At 35.5% G+C, this 21,681-nt stretch overlaps 1 protein-coding gene and 3 long non-coding RNA genes across 4 annotated transcripts; all 4 read left to right on the top strand.

The window, feature by feature from the left end:
• The first annotated feature begins 4,544 nt into the window (after positions 1-4,544).
• Positions 4,545-5,336, top strand: LOC131012087 (UPF0496 protein At4g34320-like). The gene has a single exon (XM_057940005.1). It carries the CDS (start codon positions 4,545-4,547, stop codon positions 5,334-5,336), a length of 792 nt encoding a protein of 263 aa, XP_057795988.1.
• A 2,607-nt stretch (positions 5,337-7,943) lies between these two features.
• Positions 7,944-10,056, top strand: LOC131005459 (uncharacterized). Its single transcript, XR_009095259.1, has 4 exons — positions 7,944-8,361; positions 9,421-9,494; positions 9,579-9,760; positions 9,854-10,056. It is a non-coding gene; the product is annotated as an uncharacterized LOC131005459 (long non-coding RNA).
• Positions 10,057-13,435: 3,379 nt separating this feature from the next.
• LOC131005458 (uncharacterized) lies at positions 13,436-15,559 on the top strand. The gene is made up of 4 exons (XR_009095258.1): positions 13,436-13,864; positions 14,924-14,997; positions 15,082-15,263; positions 15,357-15,559. It is a non-coding gene; the product is annotated as an uncharacterized LOC131005458 (long non-coding RNA).
• A 3,386-nt stretch (positions 15,560-18,945) lies between these two features.
• LOC131005457 (uncharacterized) lies at positions 18,946-21,062 on the top strand. The gene is made up of 4 exons (XR_009095257.1): positions 18,946-19,367; positions 20,427-20,500; positions 20,585-20,766; positions 20,860-21,062. It is a non-coding gene; the product is annotated as an uncharacterized LOC131005457 (long non-coding RNA).
• The last annotated feature ends 619 nt before the right edge of the window (positions 21,063-21,681 follow it).

Here is a 21,681-nt window from a genome sequence, read left to right as displayed (position 1 = left end):
AATTATTAAAAAATATGTACAATGTAGAGAATATAGTAAAATAACTAAATCCTATTTTTATTTTAAATAAATCAAGATTTTCCTTATTATACTAGTGTGTGTGGATGGCCACAATGTGGCTGCATATATTTATTGTATTGTAAAATGCTCGTCTTCTAATATACGTTATTCATGGTTCTAGTGCAAAAAATCTTACACTTGTTTAGCCCCATAAAATCTTCAGAAAGCGCCGTAACAATTTTAGCATGTTAGTGATTTCCGATGCAGAAAATTAAAGTTCAATTGGCAGTCGAATTTTATGCATCACATTTTTGTTTGCATGAAATTATTGAAATAAACAAAATAAAGCATAAAACACAATTTATGATCACTCATTGAAAAAAACGTAAAATTTGACATTTTTTAACGATTTTGGACGTTTTTACCCTTAATTAGGTGGACCGGATAGGATTAGGTATGCGGGTCGCATGCCGGGTTGAATTAGGTACTTATGGAACTATTAGTGCCATAAGTGCAAAGGGAAATCCAAAATAAAACCAAAGTAAAATCTTGGCACTTATGGCACTAATAGTACCAACGAAAATTCAAAATAAAACAAAGTAACTATTTTTAGCACTAATAGTGCCATAAGTGCCAACGGAAATCCAAAATAAAACCAAGTAAAATAGTCCTCTTGGCACTACACTATTAGTGTCATACATGCAGCACAAATACAGAAACAACAACAATAGAATTAAGAAATCATGATGTGAAGAAGATGAAGCACATGAAACAAACAAACAAACAAAAAACCCTAAATGAATCATCTAAACCCTAAATGAATAATTTAAACCCTACAGAAAGTGTTTAAAATTGTCCTTTTGGCACTTATGATACTAATAGTGCCATAAGTGTCATATGTGCAGAACACAAATACAGAAACAACAGAAATAGAATGAAAAAATCGTGATGTGAAGAAGATAAAACACATGAAACAAAAAATAAACAAAATCTCGTACCAAAACTCGCCGGATCACTGCAAATTCGTCGAAAGCGGCGAGAGAGAGAGAGAGAGAGAGAGAGAGAGAAGGGAAACACGACTGCGGAATTGGAATCACTATGGTACTCTACCGATTTCTGCTTTTCATCGACGCGGAAGAGAGAGAGAGAGAGGAGGGAAGCATGCCACCGGAGTTGGAATCACAACGGTACTCTATCCATTTCTGCTCTTCATTGACGCGGAAGAGAGAGAGAGAGAAAGAGATGAGGGAAGCTGGGATCTTAGGGGTGAATTTTGAACCGAGTTGGGGTTGGATCTCAGGATCCGACGGGTTATATTAGTCACACCGCTTAAAAAATAATTAAAATTTAATTTTTTTTAATCACGGGCTAAAAATTGTGTTTGTAAGTTCAATAGGGTCATGCGGCCCTATTGTTTCTAAAATTAATTGCGTGAAATTTAAGATATACGATCCACAACGTCATTTTAAGACTTTTTTATGTATTTATATATTTTGATTTTTTTTAAAAAGTCTCGTTTACAATTATGCATTTCATATGCACATTAAGAACGCATCTTTTGATGAAAACCGTAATCAATGATCTAAATTAGTATTTACATATATATAACTGGAAGAAAAAAAAATTATTTGATCATCACTCTCTCTTATGACGTTTAATAAAGTTTTTATTAAACCTTATTTAAATTGAAGATGACGGTATAATTAAGTCTCACATTTAACCATTGGTCCATTAGTATTAGATTAAAAACGGACTTTTGGGCTTTAATTAGACTTGTTTTCAATGCGTAGCCCAAACCAATCCAATATCAGAATAGCCCAAGCCCAAGCAGAACCCACCTTAGTTAATGCATCTGGAAATCTTTGTCTGATCTAATCGGCTAACGTTAACGTGGGTTATCCTATTATGTTGTGATAACATTTATGAAGTGCTTAGATGATCCTTATTCTTACAACGTGGGTTTACAGTTTTCCATATATACGACACTATATTTTTTAATCCAAATAATCAACTTTGTACATTATTTCTCAAATCTTCAATTTATTTTCTCGATTTTTTCAAGTCGAACACCACCATTTTATTTGTTTTTTGTTTTTTGTAAACACATTTGCTAGTCCATTAATTTCCAACAATTAGAAGTTAGTGCCAAGAATGGAGTATGTAGTCGAGTTTTCAAGCCAAAAGTGCTTCTTCTCCTCCGTCGTGAGTGACTTGCAACATAAAAACATAAATTAATTCTGCATAGTATCAAGTAGAGTTGAAGCTGCAAAATTGATATGTTAAAATTTATTGATTTATCTTTTCTTTAGATTTTCTCACATTTCTCACGGCAAATTTAAAACTTTATGTGACAAATCCTATAACCAAAATAATACGTTTCCATAGTTTTTTTTTAAACATTAAAATTATCCATTTCATCAATCTCATCTTTCACTCTCATAAAAAAAAATTAAAAAATCAATAAGATAAAACTTAACATTAATTTATGGCCGTGTCAGTTGACTCAGTTTGATGATTTGAGAATTGTGAGAAAATTCAAATAAAAGTTAAGTTCATAAATTTTGAAATATTAGTGTCCAAAATTAAAATTCTCGGCAAAGTTCGTGCATTTTAAAAATGATTAATCCTAATCAAAACATTGTTTTGATTATACTAGCAGAAAGAGCGTACGTTGTACGCGTAATCAATATTATTTTATTTGATAAAAACAAAAAATATAGATATTACTATAATTTGATCTATTTGATTCTATAACTATAGTGAAATCTCTTTAAAATAATACTCAATAAATTAATAAATTTTATAAACTAATAAATTTTTTCGGTCGTCCCAACTTGTGCCCATTCAAAAAATCTTCAAATTTAATAAAATAATATTTTTTAGAGAACTCCTTTCAAATTATAAATTAATAATTGTTAAAATATTACAATTACGAATCCTTTGGTAAACTTGTTAAAATATAAATTATTGTTAAATCATCTTCAACTTAATCATCATTAGGATCTCACCCACGATGAATTGATAAATACATGTATTTTTATTTAATTTAAATATTACATCTTATTTATTTTTACACATTATAACTTGATTTAAAATTATATTTTATGAAATCAAGAAAACACTCTATAAATTAAAAAATTATGAATTTGTCAATATATTTATATCTCTCTAAATTAATTAAATATTTTACTGTATTTTTTTAAAAAAATCTAGCATTTATACTAATTTTTCAAACATACACATATCAAGGTATGATAACATTTATATGTTTATATGTACCCTTTTATTTATTTATATAATAGTGAATTATTATTATTTTATTTTTTTATGATTTTTTTCTTTTTTCAGGATTCTAAAAAGAGTTTCAGATATAAATCAAATAGATTTGGATAAGATAATGTAATTAATTAATACTCCTTCCGTTCCATTTGTATTGGCCCCCTTGCCATTTTGGGTTGTCCCATATTGGCTCCTTTCTTAAAATAGCAAAGATAAGGGCTCCTACGTGGGCAAAAGTAAAACACTCCACCTACTTAACTCATAAACAAAGGTTTTTTAATCTCCGTGCCCAAAAGTAAGGGGCCAATACAAATGGGACGGAGGGAGTATATTTTTGTAGTATTTGATCTACATTTGTGCCCAACATACTTTTTTTATTAGTATAGATAATTTGGCACGTAGTTTTAATATTGTGCCATGTGATCTATCATGTCACACATTGCGTGAATGTCATTTAGAAATTAATCAACGGTCGAAGCTATTGATATACTGTAATTATCGTTCCTTAATTTTTATATCTGATGGATGTAGGTCGTTTTGAGCTAATTTAATTATTTTAATATAATTGTATTATGAGATCCCTGGATTGGTTATTGTACCATTCTTAATTTATTTATTATATAATTATTTTTTATAAAAATAAAAAAATATTATTATATGATGAACTCTAATTAATATTTATAACTAGAAATTAAAGTTTTAAAAAATTATATACCCTAACTTTGAATTAATGAACCCAAATAATCAATTATTAATTTAAATAAATATAAAAAAAATAATTATAAATCCTAATTGGATGAGTTAATCGTTGTTAATTACTCCTATTTTTATAATATTAAAGCATAATAAATTAAAATTAAAGAAAATATAATTAAAAATTATAATAAATTGAAGTGGTATACGGTGGTATACATAAAATAGTGGAACAGAGGATCCAATGTGCTTGCTCTTTTGCCGGGAACGGATCCCCTGCTGTGCACAAAAACAAGGTAAATGGGTGATATAGTATTTTTCTTTTTTGTATTTTTTTTAAGTTATGTATTTATTTTCTTCTTGTGTTTATGCACAGCACCATGTTGTGCACAGCAGGGGATCCATTCCCCTCTTTTGCCCCCTCAGTGTTTGGACAGCCAGTCAGTCTCACCCGCTGCCACCTCAAACTCAAATTCTATATTAATGCCAACTGGAGTATAATTTTGCTCATGCTCTCATTTTCACCTTCACGCAGAAACTCTTATCAAAGTTAAATTTTCATTTATATCCATATGAACACGAGCGCTGCTAAAAGTTGCGCCGCCTCTTACGCCATTGAGGTAAATTCGTATGAGCAGCAGCTCCAAACCAATCAAAAATTTGTTATGGCGTTTCAGGATCTGCCAAAAAACCTTACCAATAATGAAAAATTATTGGAGTTTTTCGGCAACTACTATGCCGACACACTCAAAACGCCGGAGTTCTGCGCAACACTCCGACAACGTCTCAACCCTACAAATAACTCTCCATCGAGTTTGGAAGTAAGTGATGACGATTTTTTCCACGATTTATCGTGTTTTTATAGGCAGCAGCTGATGATGCGAGTGACGCTGCGATCCTTGGACGACAGCTTCAATGAGAAGCTCGATCGCATCAATACCTGGAAGAAGGTATCCGCCGTCTTATTTACTGCTGCAGCCGCGATCGCCGCGACGGTAGCCGCCGTCAATGCCAATACCAATAAGCCGGCGGCTGCGACGGCGGCGGCGGTCTCCATCCTGTTAGTCGCGCTCGGGAAATGGATCAATTCGCTTATGAGGAAGCGTGAGAGCGGGGTGAAGAAGCAGAAGCAGATTATCGGCGTTATGATAATTGGCGCAAGAATCACCATGAAAGATCTGAGCAACATTTATGTATTGTCTCGCCGGTTGCAGTTTGAGATCGATTCTATGTCGGAAACGGTTGCGAACATCAATAAGAGAATTCAGAATTTACGAGACAAAGCTGTTGACTACAGCGGGAATTTGAACTGGACTAGACAACTTGTGCTGCAGAGTATTAGCGCTCTTAATAATGGTAATTAACTACTACTTTTATTATTACAAAAAGGAGTGAGGTTTGTTAATAAATTTCGAAATATTAATGTGTTCTTGTTGCAAATTTGGGGTAAAATTTGATTGAAATTTGTGTTTGAGATAAGACAACTTGTACGTTTATTTTTTTAGTATGATAGTAGATTGGATTTGTAATTATTTTATTTATTCTTGATTTGTATGTGTACTGGAATTGATAATATATATTACGTCCATCAGTGTTACAAATCAACAGTAGATTTTGATGATTCAAGGCTAAAAATGATTCTTATTTTATATCTTAAGAAGTATACTTATTTTAGCCCTCTCCTATATATATATATATAGGAAGAGGTTCTAATAAAAACCTCTGTTAAAATGAGAACTAGGAACCTAATCTTGACCTTTTAAGTATTAGATCTAATGGTTAGGATTTAGTCAACAAAAGAAACTGTGCATCTATTATATTTTACTGTGCACTTAAAAAATATGCAATTTATGCAATTGAAACCAACAATGCAAAATACTCAAGCAAATCGAAATTGTGCATCTATGCAATTGAAACTGTGCATCTATGCAATCGAAATTGTGCATCTGTAGTTTAATCTAAGCCCTCTATTTTATTTAAATCAATGGCTTTAAATTGGTTCCTAGTTTTCATCTTAAGAGGAGTTTTTATATTAACCCTACCCTATATATATATATATATATATACCATGAAAACACTTCTTAAAATAAAAATGAAAACGTTTTTCAATGTACAAATTTTATGTAGAACACGTATGAATTCATCCAAGAGGCTTATGAATTGTGAAAAATAATTTTTTGCTACCTTTGGGATTCGAACTCAGGACCACGAATTCATCTAACAGGGTTACGAATCAATCGTAGATTTTGATGATCTAAGGGCTGAAAATTGTATATATTTTATATTTTAAGAAATGTTTTTATTTTAGCCCTCCCTTATATATATATATTGTGGATGGATTACTTTGTGGATTACTTTGTGCAACTCGTGTATATATATATATATATATGTCAAAAAAATAATGATTCTAAATACACTGTGGTATTCGGTGAGCCACGTCAAATTTTTGAAGCTAAAAAAATGAACCAATGGTACAATTGATACAAAATTGATAGTTCAAGGTTTAAAAAATTATTTTCGACAATTTAAGATATAATTGATAGTGCGGAAATAGTTTGGGGTTTAAAGTGATATTTACCCATTAACTGAAATAAATCTTAATTAATAATCACAAAATTAAATTAAAATATACACAATTGAAATCTATATATGTATAAAAGCAAAATAAAGTATATCCTATGTGGCGTCGTATAATCACTCTATTCTAATTTTCCTCAATTCTCATTCATTATTACTTTTTCTAAATTTTTAATCAACAAATTTCTATATATCGAATTTCGAACCTATCATCAACAAACAAATTTCTATATCTAATTTCGATATATAATAGTAATAGAATTTGATATAATTTTCAATTTACCAAATAAATTTTTGACGTAAAAAATATTATGCTTAAGAAATTATAATAATGAATTAGTTCTCAACAATTTTTTGACGCAAAAAATATTCTGGTTAAGAAATTATAATAATTAATTAGTTCTCAACAAATTTATTGGATTACAAAATGTGGACTCTACTTAAGTTCGAATCTCATCATTAATTATCTTATATAGATCACATCCATCACCCAAAAAATATAAACAATAGTATATGTTTATAGTTTTAATTTATATATTATATTGTTCTAATGACTTTTATTAAATAGATTTACAGTTGACGGATGACCAATTATAAAATCTAGCATTGGCTGAAATTGAGAAGTTGCTTATAGCTAATTCCACCAGTTTAGTCAATTTTCCTGGCATGCCGTTACCAAACGAATTTGTCATATCTAATTCAGAAAATCTACTGATTAGAAGAAATGTCTTACAACATAGAAGAAATAAAAGAAGAGCATGCTAAGCTATATCCCTCTTTGACAGATGAACAAAGAATGGTTTATGAAACAATAATGACGGCGATTGATAAAGGCGAGGGAGGATTTTTCTTTCTATATGGATATGGTGGTACAGGAAAGACATATATTTGAAAAACCTTATGCTCGGCCATATGTGGGAGGGGCGATATAGTACTTCCAGTAGCTTCGAGTGGTATAACATCGTTACTGTTGCCTAAGGGCAGGACTGCACACTATAGATTCGGTATACCATTGGATTGCCACGAAAACTCCACATGCAGCAAGATAAACCCAGATAACGATTTAACCGGACTACTCGAGAAAACAAAGCTTATTATTTGGGATGAGGCACCAATGACGCACAGATACTGTTTTAAAGCGCTTGATAGAAGCCTAAGGGATATTATGAGATATCCCGATAGGTCTGGAAAACCTTTTGGAGGTTGTTTTAGGAGGCGACTTTTGTCACAGCCCAAAACCCTTATTTTCCTTTGTAGATTTTTATTTGGAAATTGTTATATTTTCGAGTTATTAATATATATATCTGTAAGTCAAGTTCGTAAATTTAGTCTAGTCGTGCCCCTAGTTAGATGTATGATTTTGAACTATAGATTATATCTATGGAAATAGAAGGATATATTCAATTACTTTTAATTTATTTTGGGCCTAAATAAAACTATTTGCTATTTAATGTTATGTTGGGCCTTAACTATTTATTTACTCTTGTTGGGCTGAAATTTAATAAAAGCCCATAACATCTTACAAGATCAGAGCAATACGTGTTTTTCTTTCTCATCCAAGATCTGTATCAATTTTAACCACAATTTCTAAATCTTCTTAGCTAAAGCTTATTTCCTCAGCCACATGTTTTACTTGGGAAACAAGTTCTATCATTTCTGCACAAATAATTCATTCTATTTAAAGTTTATCTACAAATTTCCACCGCCTCATTTTTATCATGTTTACTTCTTTCCATTTTATTGAAAAGATTTCAAAACCGTAAATCCAGCAATTCTCATTCTGCTCTTCATTCTGCTCTTCTCATTCAACTGGTAACCTTGCTATCCTGTGAAATTTTTATGATTTTAATCCGACACAACAAAGTTATTACTTTCATTTTCTTCTTCATTTAGCTTCTACAGAAACACAATTTTTGTTCTATAATCCAGAAACCCAGTAAACTGCCCACGCATAATCTAAAACCAATAAAATGAAATTAGAGACATAGAGGTAGAGTGGAGATGGGAGAATTTTGGGGGAACAGCTGTTGTCGAGCAGGAAAGAGGGTAGGGGGCGGCGACCTGCCAACTGCTGCTGTCCGTCGCGGCGGCGGTGGCGGCAACGGTCGGTCGAAGATAGAGGAGGGGGCAGAGGAGGCGCCGCAGCATCGGCTTTCCCGATGGCTGTTCGGCTGAGGGGAAGCAGAGAGAGAGGGGGGGATGGCTGAAGAACAGCGCCGCCGGCGCTGTGCGCCACAGCGGCCGAAGGGAGGAGACAGGGGCGGCGGCGCGGTCTCGGCTCTGCTGTGCTGTTCCGGTCGAAGGAGGAGGTGGCTGGGACGGCGAGGACAGGGGCAGGGGAGGATGAAGAGAGATAGGAAGATAGGGAAGGAGAGTGAGGAGGTATGAGCCGCCGGCCTCCGACGACGGCGCGGCCGTCCGGTGGCGCGGCGGCAGGGCACCGAGAGGGAGAGAATAAGAGAGGGAGTGAGGCTGCGTGAGTTGTATGTGTGTGTGTTGGGTGTGAAAGTCAAAATGAGGTTTTAAATTAGGGTGAAGAATAATGGGCTTAGGGCCTCTCGTTGGATGAGTGTGGGAATGGGCTTTATATTGGGGCTTAATTTTATTACATGGTTGGGCTCTTTTTAATTATCAAATGGACTTGCATTTGCATATCATTTTATAAAGGACATCATTCATATTATATTTGGATTTGAATTATTAATTTAAACTTAGTTTTAACTAAATATTAAGCCCAAATCTTTTTATAAGAAAATATATTTTACTACTTAAATTTATTAGATCAATTATTTTTACATGATTCTATAATTTAAATTATTTTCTAAGTTCAATTAGGCCCTTATATTTTATTATTTGAATTTATCTGATTAGGTGCGGCGCGACTAGGACGTTACTTTTATTTGATTTACTCAAGTTAGCATACAAGTTCAAGTTCAAAGTTTCAGGTGTGGGATTTATTTCAGTACATGCTGTGGTTAATCTTTGTCCATTTTAATAGTATGTGTTTGCCATATGTGTTGTAAGTTCAGTTATATCGCTAGGGGCCCGCTCAATGGGTCCAGGACTTCACCGTCCTTGGTATGCCACAATGCGATTTCATGTTACAGTTAGGGTTGCAACCTATTCGCCAGGGGCCTGCTCAATGGGTCCAGGACTTTAAAGTCCTTGGTATGCCACCGTGCGAATTTCAGTTATCAGTACAGTGCAGTGCGTATGTGTTGACCATTGTATTAACGTGGACAATTATTGCATGTTTCTCACACTGAGTATATTCTGTATGCTCATCCCATATTAAACATTTCAGGTATTTTGACGTTGGAGACGCGTGGAAGGTCGAATGGGCGCATCGAGATTCAAGACATTTATCAAGTAGTTGATTTGATTTTCAACTAATTTAAGTATTTAAAGTTTTGCTTAGCACAAGTTTTACCTAATACCTGGATATTTTGATGACATCTTTATGTCATGCTTTGAAATAAGAGGTTGATTGTCGATTTTTAAATCAAAGTTAGCCTTTGAGTACATTATCTAAAAGTTTAATTTTTTTTTAGGGTTTGCTCCCTTTGAAGTGTTTTCAAAATATTTTATTTAAAATTTTATTTATTTGATAATAAATCCAAATCTTTATTTTATGATATTTCCGCTGTCAAAAATTATTTACATTCATATTTAATACGTTAATTAGATTAGGGTGTTACAGCATGGTATCAGAGCAGGTCTACTTTCCTGTAGACTCTGCAAAATAAATTTTTTCTTAAAATGTTTCAAGTCAAGTGTGACAAGGCCATTCGACCACTACGCGCTCCGACGTCAAGGTAAAAGTTATTTTAAAAGTTTTCAAGGGGATGAGTATAAACTGTTTATATTCCGAATTTACGTTAAATTTGCTGCAATAATTGAAGTTGTTATCAGAAAGTTCAAGTTCATTATGCAAGTTATTATGAGAAAGTTCAGTATACAATTCATCATGTTGAAGATTATTGCAGCTATGATTTTATTTCGGAATATTTCAGTTCATGATATTGAATTACGGGTTTTGAAATATTTATTTTGAACATCGTCCTCGAAATAGGAATAACCTAGAAATTTTCCTAGAAAAGCTTTGACCTATATCCTCTCAATTCGTAAGTGCGTAGAAACCTATATAAAATGTCCCTGAATATAGATCCATAAGAAGTGCGCATGCCTATTCTCGTAGCTAGTGTAGAGAACACCAGCACGAACTACAAGGACGAAGCTAAGCAAAACAAACTCGTCCAACTAGTGGATGAGATTTCAAGAATCAATTTTGAGTGCATTACGAGGATTTGTCCAAACAACAAACCCAAGCTCAGGCTACGCGACCTAAAGTCAACTCAAATGCTTAACGCGATGGATAGTGTTGTCGAATGAACTACAACTCGCAATGATTCGATAGACCTGATAGGTAATTAGCAGTTGAAGAAGGGTTAGAGGAACTAAAACGAGTTTTCACTCATCTCAATTGTACCAACGGACAGAAAACATCATATGTTATCTTTCAACTTGTGGAGGAACTCTGAAATGACGATATCTGTGATGAAAGCAATGGAGATATTAGATCAATATTCTAGGAAGCGCCGTGTAGTAAACATTGAAGGAAAAGAAGACGAAGAACTTCCCCTCGAGAGTGTGCTAGTGGTACATGATTTTTCCTCAGCGTCACCTTGAGGATCTCGCTTGAATATCGCTGCTAGATAGACAAGTATAGTTCACGATCGATCTAGTACCTAGAGTTGCACCTATTTCAAAGCATCATATGATGGCGCCAAAAGAATTGAAGAATTAAATACGCAATTGCGAGAGCGTTTAGACATAAGGTTTATTGTCCAAGCATGTCGTCCTGGGAAATGCCATTCTTAATGGTCAAGAAGAAAGATGGAACGAATGATGTGTGTGTTTATTGTTTGGGCTAGATTGACTCACCATCAAGAGAAAGTACCATTTGCCACGGGTAGAAGATTTACTCAACCAATTGAAAGAAGTAGACGTGATTTCGAAGATCGACTTGAGATTGGGTTGCCATCAAATTAGGATAAAATAGAGTGATATATCGAAGACGACTTTCCAAATAAGTTAGTCATAGTTTTCATCAACAATATTTTGATATACTTAAGTAACGATGTGTGACGTGATGAATATTTCAAGATCGTCTTATTAATTTTATGGAACGCGAAACTTTACGCAGATTTAAGAAGTGCGAGTTTTCGTTAAATCGAGTAGTTTTTCTCGCTCGCGTAGTAATTGCTCAAGGAATCGAAGTGGACCCAGCTAAAGCAGAAGCTATCAATAATTGGAGGACGCTTACAAATGCTAGTGAGTAAAATGTTTCTTAGGACTCGCAGGTTATTGTAGAAGATTCATCAAGGCACGATTAACAAGGTGATCAGTCACGTTCAAATGACTGACAAGTGCGGGCAGGATTTCAAGAATTGAAGAGAAGATTGACGACAGTACCAGTGTTGACCATACCAGCTGGATTAGACAACTCCGTATCTACACTGACACATTGAAGCAAGGAGCTGGACAGGAGACAGAAAAGATGGCTAGAGCTTGTGTTAGACTACGATTACACCATACAACATTACCAAGAAAAAGCTAATGTGGTGGCGTGGCACTTAGCAGGAAAAGATAAAAGACAACTCGCTTGGATGATAACTCAACAAGAGACCTTGATAAGAGAATTCAAAAGGTAGAAACTCGACGTAGTAACTTCGAATACTCAGAAAGTTAAGTTAGCAACATTAGTGTTCACGATACAAGATTAACTTAAGGAAGCTCAGGAAATCAACGACTTTTCTCCACCGAATGACGAATAGAGATTTAAGAGACGATAATATGGATATTCATATTGGCAAGTGATAGAATGTTTAGTAGGTAGACAGAATTCGGGTCCCCATGGACATTAAACTGATGGAGAAATTTTTTTTTCAAGAGCATCGCACGAGTTACACGGCACGCCCTGGAAACACCAAGACCTTCACAAGATGTTAAAGATGAAAGAAGAAAACGATAGTTGAGTCTGTTAGGAAACTCAATTACCGTCGATAGAATTCACGAATAATAGCAGTTTTCCAACTACTATCAACATAGGCTCTATACGAGGCATTATATAGGAAAAAGTGTAGGTCATCTTTACATTAGGGATGTATTTGGCAAACGATAAGTGTTAGGCCCAAAAATCGTGAAAGCAACCATCGAAGTAATTGCGAGACAAAAGGATCAAAATGGCACGGGACCGATAGAAGAAAGAAGTTCTATTTCGACGTTCTATTTCAAGGTTGGCGGAAGTATTCTCCTTAAGTAGCACCGATAAATACAGTCCCGTGGTTCAGAAAGAAACGAAAATTGAGACCTCGATTTATAGGTTCGTTTAAAATTCGAGAACGAATAGGATGACGTAGCCTACCGTCTAGCTTTCACGCTACAACGGTCAGCAGTACAAATGTGTGTCTCGAGGATTGCGAAATACTTGCACGATTTCAGCCACATCATTCATCAGCGTACAAAGAGAAGTCAATCAGTATACTAGATCAAAAGTACAAGCTTTACGAAGTCAAGAAGCACCGATAGTCAAATATAGAGTGAACTACGCACGGACCCCAAGAAACTACATGAGAATGAGAAGAGAAATCCTAGCTCATTATTCCCATTTAGAACCTATTAAGTTAAATTTCGAGGACGAAATTTTTTTTAAGTGGGTAGGTTTGTCACAGCCCAAAACCCTTATTTTCCTTTGTAGATTTTTATTTGGAAATTGTTATATTTTCGAGTTATTAATATATATATCTGTAAGTCAAGTTCGTAAATTTAGTCTAGTCGTGCCCCTAGTTAGATGTATGATTTTGAACTATAGATTATATCTATGGAAATAGAAGGATATATTCAATTACTTTTAATTTATTTTGGGCCTAAATAAAACTATTTGCTATTTAATGTTATGTTGGGCCTTAACTATTTATTTACTCTTGTTGGGCTGAAATTTAATAAAAGCCCATAACATCTTACAAGATCAGAGCAATACGTGTTTTTCTTTCTCATCCAAGATCTGTATCAATTTTAACCACAATTTCTAAATCTTCTTAGCTAAAGCTTATTTCCTCAGCCACATGTTTTACTTGGGAAACAAGTTCTATCATTTCTGCACAAATAATTCATTCTATTTAAAGTTTATCTACAAATTTCCACCGCCTCATTTTTATCATGTTTACTTCTTTCCATTTTATTGAAAAGATTTCAAAACCGTAAATCCAGCAATTCTCATTCTGCTCTTCATTCTGCTCTTCTCATTCAACTGGTAACCTTGCTATCCTGTGAAATTTTTATGATTTTAATCCGACACAACAAAGTTATTACTTTCATTTTCTTCTTCATTTAGCTTCTACAGAAACACAATTTTTGTTCTATAATCCAGAAACCCAGTAAACTGCCCACGCATAATCTAAAACCAATAAAATGAAATTAGAGACATAGAGGTAGAGTGGAGATGGGAGAATTTTGGGGGAACAGCTGTTGTCGAGCAGGAAAGAGGGTAGGGGGCGGCGACCTGCCAACTGCTGCTGTCCGTCGCGGCGGCGGTGGCGGCAACGGTCGGTCGAAGATAGAGGAGGGGGCAGAGGAGGCGCCGCAGCATCGGCTTTCCCGATGGCTGTTCGGCTGAGGGGAAGCAGAGAGAGAGGGGGGGATGGCTGAAGAACAGCGCCGCCGGCGCTGTGCGCCACAGCGGCCGAAGGGAGGAGACAGGGGCGGCGGCGCGGTCTCGGCTCTGCTGTGCTGTTCCGGTCGAAGGAGGAGGTGGCTGGGACGGCGAGGACAGGGGCAGGGGAGGATGAAGAGAGATAGGAAGATAGGGAAGGAGAGTGAGGAGGTATGAGCCGCCGGCCTCCGACGACGGCGCGGCCGTCCGGTGGCGCGGCGGCAGGGCACCGAGAGGGAGAGAATAAGAGAGGGAGTGAGGCTGCGTGAGTTGTATGTGTGTGTGTTGGGTGTGAAAGTCAAAATGAGGTTTTAAATTAGGGTGAAGAATAATGGGCTTAGGGCCTCTCGTTGGATGAGTGTGGGAATGGGCTTTATATTGGGGCTTAATTTTATTACATGGTTGGGCTCTTTTTAATTATCAAATGGACTTGCATTTGCATATCATTTTATAAAGGACATCATTCATATTATATTTGGATTTGAATTATTAATTTAAACTTAGTTTTAACTAAATATTAAGCCCAAATCTTTTTATAAGAAAATATATTTTACTACTTAAATTTATTAGATCAATTATTTTTACATGATTCTATAATTTAAATTATTTTCTAAGTTCAATTAGGCCCTTATATTTTATTATTTGAATTTATCTGATTAGGTGCGGCGCGACTAGGACGTTACTTTTATTTGATTTACTCAAGTTAGCATACAAGTTCAAGTTCAAAGTTTCAGGTGTGGGATTTATTTCAGTACATGCTGTGGTTAATCTTTGTCCATTTTAATAGTATGTGTTTGCCATATGTGTTGTAAGTTCAGTTATATCGCTAGGGGCCCGCTCAATGGGTCCAGGACTTCACCGTCCTTGGTATGCCACAATGCGATTTCATGTTACAGTTAGGGTTGCAACCTATTCGCCAGGGGCCTGCTCAATGGGTCCAGGACTTTAAAGTCCTTGGTATGCCACCGTGCGAATTTCAGTTATCAGTACAGTGCAGTGCGTATGTGTTGACCATTGTATTAACGTGGACAATTATTGCATGTTTCTCACACTGAGTATATTCTGTATGCTCATCCCATATTAAACATTTCAGGTATTTTGACGTTGGAGACGCGTGGAAGGTCGAATGGGCGCATCGAGATTCAAGACATTTATCAAGTAGTTGATTTGATTTTCAACTAATTTAAGTATTTAAAGTTTTGCTTAGCACAAGTTTTACCTAATACCTGGATATTTTGATGACATCTTTATGTCATGCTTTGAAATAAGAGGTTGATTGTCGATTTTTAAATCAAAGTTAGCCTTTGAGTACATTATCTAAAAGTTTAATTTTTTTTTAGGGTTTGCTCCCTTTGAAGTGTTTTCAAAATATTTTATTTAAAAATTTATTTATTTGATAATAAATCCAAATCTTTATTTTATGATATTTCCGCTGTCAAAAATTATTTACATTCATATTTAATACGTTAATTAGATTAGGGTGTTACAGCATGGTATCAGAGCAGGTCTACTTTCCTGTAGACTCTGCAAAATAAATTTTTTCTTAAAATGTTTCAAGTCAAGTGTGACAAGGCCATTCGACCACTACGCGCTCCGACGTCAAGGTAAAAGTTATTTTAAAAGTTTTCAAGGGGATGAGTATAAACTGTTTATATTCCGAATTTACGTTAAATTTGCTGCAATAATTGAAGTTGTTATCAGAAAGTTCAAGTTCATTATGCAAGTTATTATGAGAAAGTTCAGTATACAATTCATCATGTTGAAGATTATTGCAGCTATGATTTTATTTCGGAATATTTCAGTTCATGATATTGAATTACGGGTTTTGAAATATTTATTTTGAACATCGTCCTCGAAATAGGAATAACCTAGAAATTTTCCTAGAAAAGCTTTGACCTATATCCTCTCAATTCGTAAGTGCGTAGAAACCTATATAAAATGTCCCTGAATATAGATCCATAAGAAGTGCGCATGCCTATTCTCGTAGCTAGTGTAGAGAACACCAGCACGAACTACAAGGACGAAGCTAAGCAAAACAAACTCGTCCAACTAGTGGATGAGATTTCAAGAATCAATTTTGAGTGCATTACGAGGATTTGTCCAAACAACAAACCCAAGCTCAGGCTACGCGACCTAAAGTCAACTCAAATGCTTAACGCGATGGATAGTGTTGTCGAATGAACTACAACTCGCAATGATTCGATAGACCTGATAGGTAATTAGCAGTTGAAGAAGGGTTAGAGGAACTAAAACGAGTTTTCACTCATCTCAATTGTACCAACGGACAGAAAACATCATATGTTATCTTTCAACTTGTGGAGGAACTCTGAAATGACGATATCTGTGATGAAAGCAATGGAGATATTAGATCAATATTCTAGGAAGCGCCGTGTAGTAAACATTGAAGGAAAAGAAGACGAAGAACTTCCCCTCGAGAGTGTGCTAGTGGTACATGATTTTTCCTCAGCGTCACCTTGAGGATCTCGCTTGAATATCGCTGCTAGATAGACAAGTATAGTTCACGATCGATCTAGTACCTAGAGTTGCACCTATTTCAAAGCATCATATGATGGCGCCAAAAGAATTGAAGAATTAAATACGCAATTGCGAGAGCGTTTAGACATAAGGTTTATTGTCCAAGCATGTCGTCCTGGGAAATGCCATTCTTAATGGTCAAGAAGAAAGATGGAACGAATGATGTGTGTGTTTATTGTTTGGGCTAGATTGACTCACCATCAAGAGAAAGTACCATTTGCCACGGGTAGAAGATTTACTCAACCAATTGAAAGAAGTAGACGTGATTTCGAAGATCGACTTGAGATTGGGTTGCCATCAAATTAGGATAAAATAGAGTGATATATCGAAGACGACTTTCCAAATAAGTTAGTCATAGTTTTCATCAACAATATTTTGATATACTTAAGTAACGATGTGTGACGTGATGAATATTTCAAGATCGTCTTATTAATTTTATGGAACGCGAAACTTTACGCAGATTTAAGAAGTGCGAGTTTTCGTTAAATCGAGTAGTTTTTCTCGCTCGCGTAGTAATTGCTCAAGGAATCGAAGTGGACCCAGCTAAAGCAGAAGCTATCAATAATTGGAGGACGCTTACAAATGCTAGTGAGTAAAATGTTTCTTAGGACTCGCAGGTTATTGTAGAAGATTCATCAAGGCACGATTAACAAGGTGATCAGTCACGTTCAAATGACTGACAAGTGCGGGCAGGATTTCAAGAATTGAAGAGAAGATTGACGACAGTACCAGTGTTGACCATACCAGCTGGATTAGACAACTCCGTATCTACACTGACACATTGAAGCAAGGAGCTGGACAGGAGACAGAAAAGATGGCTAGAGCTTGTGTTAGACTACGATTACACCATACAACATTACCAAGAAAAAGCTAATGTGGTGGCGTGGCACTTAGCAGGAAAAGATAAAAGACAACTCGCTTGGATGATAACTCAACAAGAGACCTTGATAAGAGAATTCAAAAGGTAGAAACTCGACGTAGTAACTTCGAATACTCAGAAAGTTAAGTTAGCAACATTAGTGTTCACGATACAAGATTAACTTAAGGAAGCTCAGGAAATCAACGACTTTTCTCCACCGAATGACGAATAGAGATTTAAGAGACGATAATATGGATATTCATATTGGCAAGTGATAGAATGTTTAGTAGGTAGACAGAATTCGGGTCCCCATGGACATTAAACTGATGGAGAAATTTTTTTTTCAAGAGCATCGCACGAGTTACACGGCACGCCCTGGAAACACCAAGACCTTCACAAGATGTTAAAGATGAAAGAAGAAAACGATAGTTGAGTCTGTTAGGAAACTCAATTACCGTCGATAGAATTCACGAATAATAGCAGTTTTCCAACTACTATCAACATAGGCTCTATACGAGGCATTATATAGGAAAAAGTGTAGGTCATCTTTACATTAGGGATGTATTTGGCAAACGATAAGTGTTAGGCCCAAAAATCGTGAAAGCAACCATCGAAGTAATTGCGAGACAAAAGGATCAAAATGGCACGGGACCGATAGAAGAAAGAAGTTCTATTTCGACGTTCTATTTCAAGGTTGGCGGAAGTATTCTCCTTAAGTAGCACCGATAAATACAGTCCCGTGGTTCAGAAAGAAACGAAAATTGAGACCTCGATTTATAGGTTCGTTTAAAATTCGAGAACGAATAGGATGACGTAGCCTACCGTCTAGCTTTCACGCTACAACGGTCAGCAGTACAAATGTGTGTCTCGAGGATTGCGAAATACTTGCACGATTTCAGCCACATCATTCATCAGCGTACAAAGAGAAGTCAATCAGTATACTAGATCAAAAGTACAAGCTTTACGAAGTCAAGAAGCACCGATAGTCAAATATAGAGTGAACTAGGCACGGACCCCAAGAAACTACATGAGAATGAGAAGAGAAATCCTAGCTCATTATTCCCATTTAGAACCTATTAAGTTAAATTTCGAGGACGAAATTTTTTTTAAGTGGGTAGGTTTGTCACAGCCCAAAACCCTTATTTTCCTTTGTAGATTTTTATTTGGAAATTGTTATATTTTCGAGTTATTAATATATATATCTGTAAGTCAAGTTCGTAAATTTAGTCTAGTCGTGCCCCTAGTTAGATGTATGATTTTGAACTATAGATTATATCTATGGAAATAGAAGGATATATTCAATTACTTTTAATTTATTTTGGGCCTAAATAAAACTATTTGCTATTTAATGTTATGTTGGGCCTTAACTATTTATTTACTCTTGTTGGGCTGAAATTTAATAAAAGCCCATAACATCTTACAAGATCAGAGCAATACGTGTTTTTCTTTCTCATCCAAGATCTGTATCAATTTTAACCACAATTTCTAAATCTTCTTAGCTAAAGCTTATTTCCTCAGCCACATGTTTTACTTGGGAAACAAGTTCTATCATTTCTGCACAAATAATTCATTCTATTTAAAGTTTATCTACAAATTTCCACCGCCTCATTTTTATCATGTTTACTTCTTTCCATTTTATTGAAAAGATTTCAAAACCGTAAATCCAGCAATTCTCATTCTGCTCTTCATTCTGCTCTTCTCATTCAACTGGTAACCTTGCTATCCTGTGAAATTTTTATGATTTTAATCCGACACAACAAAGTTATTACTTTCATTTTCTTCTTCATTTAGCTTCTACAGAAACACAATTTTTGTTCTATAATCCAGAAACCCAGTAAACTGCCCACGCATAATCTAAAACCAATAAAATGAAATTAGAGACATAGAGGTAGAGTGGAGATGGGAGAATTTTGGGGGAACAGCTGTTGTCGAGCAGGAAAGAGGGTAGGGGGCGGCGACCTGCCAACTGCTGCTGTCCGTCGCGGCGGCGGTGGCGGCAACGGTCGGTCGAAGATAGAGGAGGGGGCAGAGGAGGCGCCGCAGCATCGGCTTTCCCGATGGCTGTTCGGCTGAGGGGAAGCAGAGAGAGAGGGGGGGATGGCTGAAGAACAGCGCCGCCGGCGCTGTGCGCCACAGCGGCCGAAGGGAGGAGACAGGGGCGGCGGCGCGGTCTCGGCTCTGCTGTGCTGTTCCGGTCGAAGGAGGAGGTGGCTGGGACGGCGAGGACAGGGGCAGGGGAGGATGAAGAGAGATAGGAAGATAGGGAAGGAGAGTGAGGAGGTATGAGCCGCCGGCCTCCGACGACGGCGCGGCCGTCCGGTGGCGCGGCGGCAGGGCACCGAGAGGGAGAGAATAAGAGAGGGAGTGAGGCTGCGTGAGTTGTATGTGTGTGTGTTGGGTGTGAAAGTCAAAATGAGGTTTTAAATTAGGGTGAAGAATAATGGGCTTAGGGCCTCTCGTTGGATGAGTGTGGGAATGGGCTTTATATTGGGGCTTAATTTTATTACATGGTTGGGCTCTTTTTAATTATCAAATGGACTTGCATTTGCATATCATTTTATAAAGGACATCATTCATATTATATTTGGATTTGAATTATTAATTTAAACTTAGTTTTAACTAAATATTAAGCCCAAATCTTTTTATAAGAAAATATATTTTACTACTTAAATTTATTAGATCAATTATTTTTACATGATTCTATAATTTAAATTATTTTCTAAGTTCAATTAGGCCCTTATATTTTATTATTTGAATTTATCTGATTAGGTGCGGCGCGACTAGGACGTTACTTTTATTTGATTTACTCAAGTTAGCATACAAGTTCAAGTTCAAAGTTTCAGGTGTGGGATTTATTTCAGTACATGCTGTGGTTAATCTTTGTCCATTTTAATAGTATGTGTTTGCCATATGTGTTGTAAGTTCAGTTATATCGCTAGGGGCCCGCTCAATGGGTCCAGGACTTCACCGTCCTTGGTATGCCACAATGCGATTTCATGTTACAGTTAGGGTTGCAACCTATTCGCCAGGGGCCTGCTCAATGGGTCCAGGACTTTAAAGTCCTTGGTATGCCACCGTGCGAATTTCAGTTATCAGTACAGTGCAGTGCGTATGTGTTGACCATTGTATTAACGTGGACAATTATTGCATGTTTCTCACACTGAGTATATTCTGTATGCTCATCCCATATTAAACATTTCAGGTATTTTGACGTTGGAGACGCGTGGAAGGTCGAATGGGCGCATCGAGATTCAAGACATTTATCAAGTAGTTGATTTGATTTTCAACTAATTTAAGTATTTAAAGTTTTGCTTAGCACAAGTTTTACCTAATACCTGGATATTTTGATGACATCTTTATGTCATGCTTTGAAATAAGAGGTTGATTGTCGATTTTTAAATCAAAGTTAGCCTTTGAGTACATTATCTAAAAGTTTAATTTTTTTTTAGGGTTTGCTCCCTTTGAAGTGTTTTCAAAATATTTTATTTAAAAATTTATTTATTTGATAATAAATCCAAATCTTTATTTTATGATATTTCCGCTGTCAAAAATTATTTACATTCATATTTAATACGTTAATTAGATTAGGGTGTTACAACTTTCGACAGATACTTCCAGTGATCCCTAAAGGAAGTCGGCATGACATCGTGCATGCCTATATAAGTTCATCTCAACTTTGGAATTCGTGTCAAGTTCTCAAGTTAACTAAGAATATTAGATTACAAGTATTTTAATCTTAATCTCAATATATAATTTTAAAAAATTATATTACCATGCATAATTTATTAATATTATTTTAATTCAAATATAAAAATCATAAAATATAAAAATTACTAATTGTGTGTATCTATGTATTTATGTTAATGATTTTATCTTGCATTGTTTATTTAATTTCTCCCCTTTTCTAATTTATTTAACAATACGACACAATAAAGTTAAATGGCTGATCTTGATTGATTTTGTGAATATTTAAATGTAATTATGTATAGTTAGGAAATTTTCATGAAAAGTCTATAATACTTTT

The sequence above is a fragment of the Salvia miltiorrhiza genome, chromosome 1 (assembly GCF_028751815.1).
Source record: "Salvia miltiorrhiza cultivar Shanhuang (shh) chromosome 1, IMPLAD_Smil_shh, whole genome shotgun sequence".
NCBI lineage: Eukaryota > Viridiplantae > Streptophyta > Magnoliopsida > Lamiales > Lamiaceae > Salvia > Salvia miltiorrhiza.
The sequence above is the reverse complement of the archived record's forward strand: the minus strand, read 5'-3'. Positions and strand labels throughout refer to the sequence as shown.